The sequence below is a fragment of the Mesoplodon mirus genome (genome assembly GCF_964341445.2).
Source record: "Mesoplodon mirus genome assembly, chromosome: 6".
Lineage (NCBI taxonomy): Eukaryota > Metazoa > Chordata > Mammalia > Artiodactyla > Ziphiidae > Mesoplodon > Mesoplodon mirus.
The window spans coordinates 53041715-53055537 of NC_138982.1; the positions used below are offsets into that span (position 1 = coordinate 53041715).

Sequence of the window (13823 nt, forward strand, 5' to 3'; positions counted from 1 at the left end):
CATGGCCGCTGAGCCTGCGCATCCGGGGCCTGTGCTCCACAGCAGGAGAGGCCACAACAGTGAGAGGGCCTGTGTACCGCAAAAAAAAAAAAAAAAAAAAAAAAAAAAAAAAATATATATATATATATATATATATATATTATATATATACACACATATATATAGTTTAAATTCAGCATTTATCCTAATGTCAAGAGTGGTAGAATTTTTGTTTGTTTTAAGGAAATGCACTACTGTGCTTCTCTTTGGGCTTAATGTTACAGACATCCATGAAAAGACATCCTTAAAATGTCTGACAAATAAACCATGGTTGTAGTCCAGGGCTAATGCTCTATAAAATGTATGTCTGCTGCTGTTGTCATTAATGCTTTAAGAAATCAGTCAAATAATTTGGTTTTATTGTACTGGGTTTTATATTTTGTTTTAAATTTGGGTAGTATTAAAATATGCTGAAATACATATTTCAATTAGAGCTTAATGTTTTTTTCTTGAGATTATGTGTTTCTAAATCCTGATTTGTTGCATTTTATAATTTACAAAAGTAAGTTTTGTAAACATGATTTCACTTAGTCTAATATAATTTTGTGAAATCTTTTTAAATTTAACATTGCAAAAGTTCAGAATGTACTTTATACACATTTTAAGCTATATTGCCAAAGACTTCAGAACTAAGTCTCAGAATACACCTTCCTTCATTGTACCATATGTTATGAACACAAAAGTGTTATTACCTAACATTAGTAGGATTTTAATTACTGTTTTTAATGTAGTGGGACATTAAGCATAATGCATTTTTTTGGTGCTGTTCATGAGAGTGTTGCATGGGGAGTGGAGGAGACAAGCGGGTACTGTGGGGAAGAGGATTATGAAGTGTTAATGCATCCTGTTAATGTCGTCGTCTTTGACAATTACAGGACAGGATAGGTTCCTAAAGACAGGCAAATTTTCAGAAAGGCAGAGCCTAGCAATCGTGAACTTAACGTTGGTAGTTTTAAAGTTCTCCAATGAATGATCAGAGTTTTACAGAATTTGTGATGATGGGTATGTATCAGTTTACTAGGGCTACCATAACACAATACCCCAGACTGGGTGGCTTATAAAACAACAGAATTTTATTTCCTCGCAGTTCTGGAAGGTGGGCGTTCAAGATCAAGGTGCCGGCAGGTTTGGTGTCTCCTGAAGCCTCTCCTTGACTTGCAGGCAGCCGCCTTCTCCTTGCCTCCTCACGGGGCCTTTCCTCGGTGCACATGCATTCCTCATGTCTCTTCCTCCTCTTAAAAGGACACCAGTCACGTTGAGTTATATTCACATTATTAAAAGTTTACCCTAATGGCTTCATTTTAACATAATCACCTCTTAAAAGACCCCATCTCCAAATAAAGTCACGTTCTAAGATACTGGAGGTTGGCCTTCAACGTAGGAATTCTAGAGGGGTACAGTTCAGACGTGAGATGGTAATAACCACCAATGACTTAGCTAATGGATAAATTGATTTAATTTCTTTCCTCACTCTATTTCATTTCCCTTCCATACACTTTGTTTTGTTGTTGTTAGTGGTCCTAGTTTGGTATTTTTGCAGTGTGTCCTGGTTTTAACAAGACAATTTGACAATTTCCTATGATGACCCATTGAGATAGCACGGCAGTGGATGAACTGTAACTTTACTTCACAGGCAGCTTGAGAATTTATATCCAACAAATTCTGATACATGATTCTTTGTGAGTTTAGAAGCTGTTATTTAGCAGGGTATTATAAGCAGTTTGTTTGTGACTGTAGTGGTGGCTGACCATTTAGGACTGCCAGTCATATCAAGGTGCATGTAAGCTGTGTAGTGATAACCTGTGCTGTACATTTATCCTTGGCAACATATGTCATGGCTTGGAATTAGCAACTTCCTAGGACCTCCTAGTGCTAAGAATTTTGATTCTTTTTATAGTTATTACATTCTTTTACATTATACATTCCATACGTTTTTTTTTCCTTCTCTGAGGAGAGTCAGCATAGTATTTGAGTAACATTTCTGAATGCCCAGATCTGTGTATAAACATGTAATTCTCATGTGTCGGTGCTCTTGCGTTAAAATGAGGAAGATAATACTGAAGAGGAAATTATATAATGTGTGTGTGACCTAGCCCCATACATAGCATGTAGCAGCTACTCAATAAATGCAAATAGTCTCCTGTTTCATTTTCCTTATCAAATTAATGAGAAGCAGTGTACACACAGATGGGAGCAAAGGCAACTTGGTGTGCTCCAGACATTTTGAATTAAAAGGAAAATTAGTTCTTCCAACACTGTGCCTATTACAGAAACCTGTAAGCCACCCACATTTTACATCCTTCACCTGTCTGCACCCCCAGCCTCAGGGTGTATGCTTTCATAATTTTCTGTATTTTTTTCTTATCTAAGTTGGAGTTAATTGTTCTCTATCTTCCCAGCAAGATCTGGTCCTGGCATTGGGTAGCCATGTCTCTAGCACCTGTCATAGTGCCTTACACATTGGAAGTGCTCATCCAGTTTTAAACGAGTGAATAAAATAAATCTGTCAGAAAAGTAGTGCTTTAGTGCATTTTCCCCCCATAGGCTTTGTTAATTCATCACCATTGTAGTGTTTACTTTTCACTTGTCATTGCCCCATCCTCACAAATGTATCTAGTCAGCATTTGTTTGGGTTGGTTTGTCACCCCAAAGTAATATAAGTAACTGGAAGTTTGACATTCCTGTATGAAGGGAACAGAACCAGAGGTACCGCTTTCCATGAGCAGTGAATTGTAATATTATACTCTGGAGCATTTCTGCTGGGGTGTCCTCTTTTACCTCTAGTTTAACACATATAAATTGTGACTCCCCAGAGGCCTGTGCTCTCTAGGCAGCCCATTTCTATAGGTAAGTCTCTCCACTTTCTAGTCTGGAAACAGCTGGGAATTTTTGGATTCCACCCCCCTCTCCACTCCTTATCTCTCCAAATATAGTCTATCACTGACTTTAGTCACCTTCTTGTTTTAAAACATTTCTTGGGTTGTCTGCTCTCTTTAGGTTGCAACTGACAAATCTTCACTGGATTATACAATAAAATTCATTTTTCACTTCTTCAAAATACTGTGGTAAATTAACTTCAGATAATATTTGATCCAGTTGCACAATAGATATTTAATGTCATCAAGGACACAGTTTCTCTTGTCTCTGCTCTGCCCTCCTTCTGTTTCTCTCTGATAGCTCTGTTCTAACCTCAGTGATGCACATTCATCCCAGGCTTCACAGGGTGCCCTTGTTGCCTGCCCACTCCTGTGAAAGGAGTAGGTTGACTTTCATAGAAACCAGCACACATCTTCTAATGTTTCACTTACTGGGAGTGATTGAGTTGGGACACGTGGGGTATGGTGTGAGTCTGTGGAGGAGGAATGTCAGCCCTAAACCAAAGATATGATTTGCTGGTTGGCTTAAGCAAATAAATGCCTTCCTTTGGACCAGGAGGTCCATCCCATTTAAACCACAGGGCTGAGAATGGAATAGGTCTCCAAATGGAAGGCAGTAGTGGTAAAGTAGTACTGTCTTTCGCAGATAGTGTCAGTGAATGCTACAAGAGGCAAGCCACAGTTTTCTTCATCTTGCTAATTATGGTCACCCCATGTCTCAGCTGCTGAGTTCCAGAGAAGCCTGAGTCATTCTTTCTGCTAGATGGACTCCCAACATATCAATCACCTTGGGCCCCTGTGGGTCATTAATGTTTATTAGGAAGGGTATCCCAACATGTCCAGGGTTACATTGTTTGATAATTATTTGTCAATATTCAAACAACTGTTATTTTAACATCAGAGTTCTTTTAACAGCTTTTAATATTGTTGCTCTTTTTTTCAACTATTAAACAGCTATGGCTAGTAGTTGTAGATACTGTATTTAAAGATACAGTTTCTCTTTTGTCACCAATCTTGATAATATTGAGTATTTTATTTATTTATTTATTTATTTATTTATTTATTTATTTATTTATTTATTTATTTATTTTGCGGTACGTGGGCCTCTCACTGCCGTGGCCTCTCCCGTTGCGGAGCACAGGCTCCAGACGCGCAGGCTCAGCGGCCATGGCTCACGGGCCCAGCCGCTCCGCGGCACGTGGGATCCTCCCAGACCGGAGCACGAACCCGTGTCCCCTGCATCAGCAGGCGGACTCTCAACCACTGCGCCACCAGGGAAGCCCTTGAGTATTATTTTTAAATGTTTGCTGATGTTATGGCCAACATGTTTTTGTTGTTGCTGTTGTTTATTATTGGTTAAGTTGAACATTTTCCTAATGTTTCAGCTTGAGGGGTCCTGAATTGGTTGTCTTTTGAGTGGATCTAATTTGTTGGTATTCATTAAGAATCACAATAGCTATTTAGCTATACCCTTTGTCCAGTAATTTACTTGTAGGGACTTTTCCTGATCTTGAGGACTGTTCATAAATGCACACCTACCAAGAAGAAATGGAAGAAGAAAACAACTTTAGGCATAAATATTCTTATATGAGTCTTAGAATAATGAAAATTTAGAATCATCTAAATGTTGAACAAAGCAAAAGTGAAACTAATGTGTCTGTTATGGGATACTATGCCACCACTATACATTTTGGACTAAATTATTTTTGTAAGATAAAGAAATTTTGATCGTACATTTGATTTTGGATAATGCAAAGGGTTTTCAGACCTCTAAATAGTGTGTTGTAAGCAGGAGATTTAAGAATATCTTTATTGTTTTTTTTCTCTCTGTCCATAAGTTTTACTGTTTTTTCAATCTTGTAAATTTAAAATAATGTGATTTAGGATCATAGTTGGGCCCTGGTATGCTCCAGAAATGGTATCAGAAAAGAATATGGTATGTGTCCTATTTGAGGCCAAAGGCAGAAATACAGTGCTAGATATATAGAAGAACAAATGAGGAGATGGTTAATATTTGGAGCAGTTATTATCCAGTTTGTGAATGCTGAACTCAGTTTTGTGGTGCTGAAAATGCCATACATATTCAGTTGAAGGAATCATATCTGAATTGCATCAGCAGTCCTGTTTTTGTAATATTTGCTAGATTGTTGTCTATAAAGTCTTGAAGTAAAATATTTCATACTAAACATTTAAAATATTAAGCATGCTTTTAAATATAAACACTTGGCTAAATATTGGTTAAGATTGTAATTTTTGGTTTTACTTCTGGCTACTTTAATATAGCTGTGGGTCTTGAATTAAGTAATTGATTGCCTGTAACTGATGGAAGTTTTGAATAAAAGCTTTTATGATTTTACAAGCTGTTTCTGAGACTTAGGAAAGTACAAAGGTATTTAAATTTTTTTTTTTTTTTAGAACTCAGTCATTTACTATTTAAGGATGAATAGGTATGATCCAGCAGAATATACAAATAAAATGCTGTGTGATTTTAGGACGTGTTGGTTTATTTTGGATATCTTGTTTAAGAGTCCATCAGCTCCTTGAGGGCAGGACTTATTTTACACATAGTAACCTCTACCAGGCGTGACATTGAGGCCTGGACCTCTTTGGTATAGGGTAAAGATTGGATGAGTGTCTCACTGTTGTTTTGTGACCTTGTTTAAGGGTAGTTGTTCTGAAAGATACCACGATGGAGGAAGTACAGTGCTAAGGTTTTTATGTGCACCTTGAAAATCGGTGATAGCTGGTATGAGTATCTGGTCTTCACCTGAGGCAGATGAAGGCTACATCATATTATAGATGTATAAACAAACAAATCAAAATGGACCAGCTCTGCAAAGCTATAGTGAGTCCATTAATGAAAGTGGTGGCATTTTCTCTAATTTTGTTCTCTGGCATACAGGTTTTTAAGGTGTTTTGAAAGTGAATACTGAAATTTTCAAGCAGGGAATGTCTTAATGTTTGTTTATTTGTTCAGTGGAGTATAATTGCTTTTTACAGGGTTGTGTTAGTTTCTGAAATGTTGTCTAATTTCCTGTTCTTTTCAGGTGACCTTTTGATGTTAGAATTTAAATAGACCAGTTTCATATGAAAGCATATTCTAGAATTAAATGTCTTTGAAAGTGGATAAACTCAGGTCTTTACAGAGTCTATGTAATTTTATTGCTACTGTGACTGAAACTTTTAATGCAGGATTGCATTGACTTTGCTGGGTTTCTTTTTTTTTTTTCTTTTCAAGGACACATTTGTTTGTATGTTTCTCTTCACTGAAAAACTGTCAATTATGCAAGGCTTGGGACAACTTTATTTCGTCTATCTATTCCTAGCTCTTAGCACAGTGCTTTGTCCATCCTAGGGATATACTTGGTATAACGGAAAACAGTAATGTTCTTTCTCTCCGGGAATATAAGAGCTAGCTGAAGTAGGACTAGAGCTAGAATAACCCTTGAACAATTTACCCTTTTCCCTTTAAAAAAAATTTGGTTCTGTAATTTTTGGTTACAGAAACTAATCTGGTACCATGATCAATGTAATAAACCCATTCATAGCAATTTGAACAGATAAGAACTTTCCTGTTCTTCATGTTTAGTGTTTCTTGTTGACTTTAAAAAATATACCACCAATAATATGTATTTATTATGGGAATTTTTATAGATAATAATCTATATCATTTTGACTTGTGTTTTTCTTTGCCCTGGAATATATTAGGTGATGCAGAAACACCCATGATCACTGCTTTAAGTTGGAACATTTTGGGACCTTTGCTTGTTGGAACCAGGCATTGTTGAAAATTTTTACATAGGTACTTCAGTGCCATTATTCATTATTTGAATATTGGACTGAATGATATATTAGAGAAAAAGAATACTTACTCTGTTTTCGTTACCAGTTTTGTACTAGAATTCCACCTAACCAATCTCATTTTGTGAAATCCTCTTCATCAAGCAGTGACTCATTGTTCCCCTGACAGACAGATACCTATGTTTGGTCAAGTTGTGATTTAATTTCTTATAATGATAATATGGGTGGTGTGGTTTTATTTTTTAAATCATTCAGTCAACAGGCTTTCAAAATTGACTATTGAGTACCTACTACATGTGCCAAGCACGTTATTACACATTACTGTGGGTCAGGATAGAATTGAGCAAGATGTCCTCCAGAGCACAAATCATCTGCTGTGCCACAGGGACATCTAGACAAGGAGTCTTGAGCCACAATTATCATAGGAGTATTTACCTTTATCATTCTTTTAAGTGTGATATATATGTGTGTCACATTCAGGTGATTAATTGTAGTATTTGAGTTAAATCGGGGCGGGGGTGAGGTGCTTTTTTCTTCACATGAAGGTGGTCATTACTTTTCCTCCATGGTTTCTCATCTCAGTAAATGAAGTACTACTCATCCAGATGTCCTAAAAGATTCTTCCCTTTTCCTGAACTCTGTGTCCAGTCAATCACCCTTGAGTCTGCTTCCTAAATATCTTTGGAATCCTAGTATTTCTCTTCAGCTCTAATGCCACAGTCCAGGTTTTTAGTCTTCTCCTAGGTTACTCCAGCACCCTCCTAACTTGGCTACCTTTCCTTCTAGTCTGTTCTACGTATTAGAATGCTGGATGATCTTTTTAAAACGTAAATGTGGTCATTCCCCCTCCCTGCTTAAAACCTTTTAGGGCATTAATTTTCTCTTAAGTGATGGTTTCAAGGCCCCTCTCGAGCCTTACTTCATGTTTTCTTTCTTTTTCTTTCCCCAGCCCTTCCACCGACTGTTGCTGCTCACTGGATTGCTTCTGTTCCTTGCCTTCCTCCCCAAATATTCATGTTCTCAGTCTCCTCCCATCTATCCTTTAGGTCTACTGTTGGGCTCTGAACAGGAAAAGTTTGCTGACCTTTGCTTTAAATCCTTTCTGTGACATGAGAACGGATAAATATAATTAGGACATATTTAAGTTATGTCTCCCTTTCCTTCTTTCCCTCCTTCTGAGAATATCATTTGAGTTTTCAGAACTGTACTCTAACTCTAACCTCTCTGCCTTATACATTCCTAGAGCTTTTTTAAACTTCAACATTGCAGATTAGATGTTGAGAAGTTAAAGACTTCAAATTCTACTGAATTACGTAGACAAAACCAGCATGGGTGGCTCATCCCTCATCCAGTAGTCTAAAATCAGTCTTTTCCTAAATAATATTCTGATTCTTAAAATATACTGTTCTTTTACAGTTAAGGAGAAAAAAGGAATGACTTTTTTATGCTATTTGATATAATCATTAAAATATGATGCCAAAGGCCCTTTTGTAAATTTTGAATCATTTTTGCCAATATGTTGCAGAAAAAGAGACTCAGCCGTATTTTGGTTGTATAATCTATTACTAATTATTGGAAGTAACTTTATTTGTTAGGGTTTATTAATAGGCAATATCTAACCTTCATTTTACATTATTTAATAAAATAAAATGGTTTTTACAACATTGTTTACATTTTGTTTAAAATATTTTATTGAGAAAATACTTAATTAACTTTGTTTTATTTTTAGGGTTATATCCTGTGTTGTGACCTCATGGTTTAAGTGGGAATAAAGATGAGTATAAGCAGTGATGAGGTCAACTTCTTGGTATATAGATACTTGCAAGAGTCAGGTGAGTACTTTCATAAAGTAAATAGGCCTCAAATTATTTTAATATTCTCAAAATAACTTTTTATGCATTTGAAATTTGTACCAGTCCAAACTGTTGAACTTTGTATGTTTCCTTAATGTCTGGACTGCCATTTTAAAGCTATGTGTTACTGCATGGTTTAACTCTCTGACTCTTTCAAATATGTTGGAATCATCTCAGGCAAATATTTGTAACAAGTGGTTTGGCTTTCACTGTTCAAAGACCATTTTTATAATTTGTAATGAAGTGAGATTATTGCACATGGTTGGTAGGAACATACAAATTCTCAGATACGATCAATTTGATAATGTATATTCAGAATCCTCAGCTTAATGTTACTGGTCCTAATTGCAGTTAGCATTTCAAAAGGTAAATTAGCCATACTTTTTTGTAATGCTTTCATAAATGTCATCCCAATTGATTAAATATGTCTTTGACCTGAATTTTACTAATGTATTTCATTGGGGGGTGATTAGTAAATATAAGTCATTGAAAGTCATTTGTAATCAATATTAAGTCAGTGATCTCCAAGTTTTCTAGATAGATTAAGAGGTGTTGTCATAAAACAGAAGGAAAACTACTAGGGAAGATGTGGGATGGATTAGGGGAAAAAATGTAAAAGTAGAAGAGGGAAAAACTTGGGTTGGATGGGATATAGGATGGTGGAAAAGATTGACTGCAGTGGTAAGTTAGGTTGTTAACATGAGATTGAATCATTTGGTGGTTGAAAAAATGCTGGAGAGGTGGAATTTTAGAAATTATAGTTTAAAGTTATTGAGATGTTTAGTAAGGTATGGTTTGGTATAAAAAGATAATTTTGGTAGTCACTTTTTTTTTTTTTTTTTTTTTTTTTTTTTTTTTTTGCGGTACGCGGGCCTCTCACTGTTATGGCCTCTCCTGTTGCGGAGCACAGGCTCCGGACATGCGGGCTTAGCGGCCATGGCTCACGGGCCTAGCCGCTCTGCGGCATGTGGGATCTTCCCGGGCCGGGGCACGAACCCGTGTCCCCTGCATCGGCAGGCAGACTCTCAACCACTGTGCCATCAAGGAAGCCCTGGTAGTCACTTTTGAGAGGGGATGGAAGGAATAGAGTAGAATGTTGAGCCTTCAATTTTGGTTTGAAACTCTAGTTATTCTTCTTATAGGGCTTAGTTAGTTGTTCTTTCTTTTGCAGGGAATGTAAACAAGGCCTTAGATCTTAGATTCTCTGCTTGTTGAGATGTTCCCAGCTGCACTCCAGTTCTGAGCTTTTCTCTTGGCCATGGGGTTTTCTATTCCCAAGCACCATCACTTCTCTCTGGCTTGGAACAGCTGAGAAAATTATGTCCAGCAATGGCAGGGACAGAAAAAGGGAGAAGAAAGTAAAGTGACCAAGAATGCAGAATAACTTGTTATGAAGCTTTGAAATGAATAGATCTTATTTTGTTTTGTTTTATTTTCAATTGGTATACTGGTATTGAAGGCATATCCAAAGAGGACATCCATAGACTATTTTGCATAAGATATAATGATTAATAAAGTGGAAAAGGTAGTGATTTAATGACTGTTACATATGTAACATGTATGCTCATGTTTGGATATTGTTATATAGTACTTTGGACCATTTGGAAAGAATTTGTTGGGTCAAAACGAACTCTGGTTTTTCTGCCTTTGAATCTGACCACCAGTTAAGCTAGAGCTTTGAGGCCTTAGACACTAAAGCAAAAAACAGTGTGAAACATTAGTGCATGGGAAGTATATTGTAATGGCTTGTAGATGTGTTGTAGAGGCAGCTATTTAGGTTCAACTGTATGAAGCTACTGTTTCTGGAGATGAGAAGCAGTTGTAATGCTCAGCAGCATCCTGTGGTTCAGCCTACGCTGAGGTGAAGTAGGAGAAGGTGAAGTTAGAGATATGAATGAACGCTCAAATCTTATTTCCAAACAGAAACCCACAGATTGATGTTTTATGTCACTATAAGAAAATACAGCAAGTGAAAGGGACAGTAAAATAATACTCTGGATTAATTTCTGAAAGAGTGTCATCCAGTGATTAAATATTATCAAAAGTCTTAAAGTTGCTTATGTTCTCGGAGGACATCTTTCTAAATTTCATGTTTTAAGGTATTTTATATTGCAGTAAACATAAAGCAAGAATAATATTTTTTTTTACAAAAAACTTTGTATGGTAGACTGATATTTATCTTATTAAGCCTGTGTAATTGTGAACTGTGTTCCTAGTTGTGCTTTGTGTATTCTTTAGAAAACTTTATACTTTACAGTCATACTGGTGATGAAGTATGATGTTAAGCCACATCTCTAAAAATGTGAACACCAGTCCCTTTATAAAATTGGTAACTTCCTGTTTACATTATGTTTTATAGGGGAAAATCAGACTACACTGATGACATTTTTTTTAATACAGAAGTGACTTTATTATGGGTTTACATTGTAAAATAACATTGTCTTCCAGCAAATTAAAATATAAAACAACTTGATAATAGTACATGGTTGCTAATTATTTACAAACTCACTTTAAAAACTCAAAATCGAAGATTGTGCCATTTTTCCCTAAATCTAATTCTAGTTCTTGAAATCTTTGATTATGTTGAAATTGTTTTCTCCTGCATGAACTATTAATACAAAGTTTTCTCATTCAAATATAACTTTTTAAATAATTTTTTATAGGCAAGGTCACAACATAAATTTGCTTTATAAGCTTGAATATATAGTACACACATTTGAAAAGTACATGTTTGTTATTCTCAACACTCAGAACTTTGTATTAGGCAGTGGTTTCCATCATATTTGCTCTGGCAGTTGTTTCTTAAAAGTCTTTAATTTTTTTGTTTTCTCCACACAGAGGGAGAAATGACACCCCTACCCCCTCATATCTCTGCTTCAGAAAGACTCTGAAACTGCAACAACCAAAATGATAAACTACTGAGGAAAAAAGCCCACTCAAATTGATAGGTTCCAAATTCCTTAACTCAGCTATTTCAGACTAATTTTAGGTGTGAATAGCTCATAAGTGGTATTCTTTCATGCCAGATATGTCCGATTTATGATTTTTTAAAACATAATTGCTGTAAACGTGGGCAGTACGCAGCCTTCGTATAGGTTCTGATAGGAATAATTGAGTAAATTTCCCACTTTGCCTTATTAAATTACACATTATCTTATACTGCGTAATGTGGTGAATCTGGTGCTCATTTGAAAAGGAAGGAGGTACTTTTCAGAGGAGCTTGTGTTTTGAAGACTGTTGGGGAACGGAATGAGAAGTCAGCATAGTAGTACTTCCAGTTTCCTTTTCTGGCCCTGTCACAGAAAGGATGGACGCAGTAAGAAGGTCAGAGATAGAGGGTGTGTTCCAGGGAGAGGGAAGGGGACCTGGTAGCACTGATGACATTTTGACTTTGCTCCACTGGTGGGTTGACATGCTCCAGGTGGTTCTTAGGCTCTATTAAGTTTGAAAGCCACTGGTCTGTGTTAGTTGTAGGACAGTTAGAACTTGACAAGAAAGTGTTGCATGTCCACAATATCTTTTTTTTTTTTTTTTTAAAGAAGATGTTGTGGGTAGGTGTTTATTTATTTATTTATTTATTTTTGCTGTGTTGGGTCTTCGTTTCTATGCGAGGGCTTTCTCTAGTTGTGGCAAGTGGGGAGGCCACTCTTCATCGCGGTGCACGGGCCTCTCACTATCGCGGCCTCTCTTGTTGAGGAGCACAGGCTCCAGACACGCAGGCTCAGTAGTTGTGGCACACGGGCCTAGTTGCTCCGCGGCATGTGGGATCTTCCCAGACCAGGGTTCGAACCTGTGTCCCCTGAATTAGCAGGCAGATTCTCAACCACTGCGCCACCAGGGAAGCCCTGTCCACAATATCTTGAAAGAAAAATTATATTTAGTAAGTATATGAGCTAAAGTAGAAAGCCTGAAATGTACATATTGAGGTTTGGAGTGTGAGAATATCTCCTAAAGAGGGAGGTGCCCCTAAAGTGGTGTATTTTTATTTGTAGGCAAGGTTTAGCAAGAATGATGAGGCATGTTTATGACATAAAGGATACCATGAGACATTCATTTGAAATTAATTCCAGAGATAAGAGGAAAGAGTTTAAGAAACATCCGTCAACTCAGGACAGGTTTCAGATAGAACTCGGAATCTAACCCATCTTAACACTTGCCACTTATGATTCTGATCTCTAATTATACATAAAAATGGCCACTTTTGTAGTGGATTGTAGTTTTTGGAATCACCTAGTCCAGTAATTCCTTCTCTGGGTTGTTTTGGGGATTCAGTATTTATTTATCACTGTAACTTAAAAGAATTTCATACTCTTACGGAGAATTAGTTGTTAAATAACTAAGAAAAAATGATGTAAATTACTTTCAGGCCATAGTTATTTCACTTGAAAGATTTAAAACAATGCAGAAGAAAGTAGAATCTTAATATTGCTACCTTCCCTCTAAAAGAGGCTGAATCGGATTAGGAGATAGGAAGAAAAGAAGTATTTACAGCAAGAAAGTATCTGTGCCAAGACATTCAAAGGGCTTGTTTTTAAAGACCTGCCACAAAGGAAAATAAAATTTCCTTCCTGCTTGTCTCATTATCTGAAAAGTTCTCAGAAAGTCTAAAAACACCTTATGAGGGGCTTCCCTGGTGGCGCAGTGGTTGAGAGTCCGCCTGCCGATGCAGGGGACACGGGTTCGTGTCCCGGTCCAGGAAGATCCCCCATGCCGTGGAGCGGCTGGGCCCGTGAGCCATGGCCGCTGAGCCTGCGCATCCGGAGCCTGTGCTCCGCAACGGGTGAGGACACAACAGTGAGAGGCCCATGTATGACAAAAAAAAAAAAAAAAAAAAACACCTCATGAAAGTGTTCTTTTTTGATAAATGTGTGATTTAGAAATAATGTTTCCAGTAAGAGCGTCTCATATTCTCTGCAGTGTTTAATGTTGACTGGACTGTGGTATCCATCTACAGAGGAAATAAAATCACTTAAATTGTTTTAATCTTAAATACTTTATACTGTGTACTAAATCTTCTATTACGAATATTATCAGCACTAGAAAATATTACCTGTTAAAAGTACCCCCCCGCCCCCAGATACATAACTTCTCGAGCTCCCCATTTTCTCATTCATAAAATTTGTTACTTGTTGGAAAAGGACTATAGTGTGATAGCCTCAAATGTTTTATAAACTTCTCTTTGAAATAAGCCATCCTTCCCTATTCATTAAAATTAATTAAGAGGAAACTTTATTTATTGTGGGATGGTTTTACT

General features: G+C 36.8%; 1 protein-coding gene across 1 annotated transcript in view; it reads left to right on the forward strand.

Moving 5' to 3' along the window:
- TBL1XR1 (TBL1X/Y related 1) overlaps positions 1-13823 on the forward strand; it is a 181159-nt gene that overhangs the window by 127850 nt on the left and 39486 nt on the right. The window contains exon 4 of the mRNA XM_082626063.1: positions 8446-8548. Coding sequence (XP_082482189.1) covers positions 8491-8548 — 58 coding nt within the window. The 5' untranslated portion in view covers positions 8446-8490. The remainder of the gene's footprint in view (positions 1-8445; positions 8549-13823) is intronic.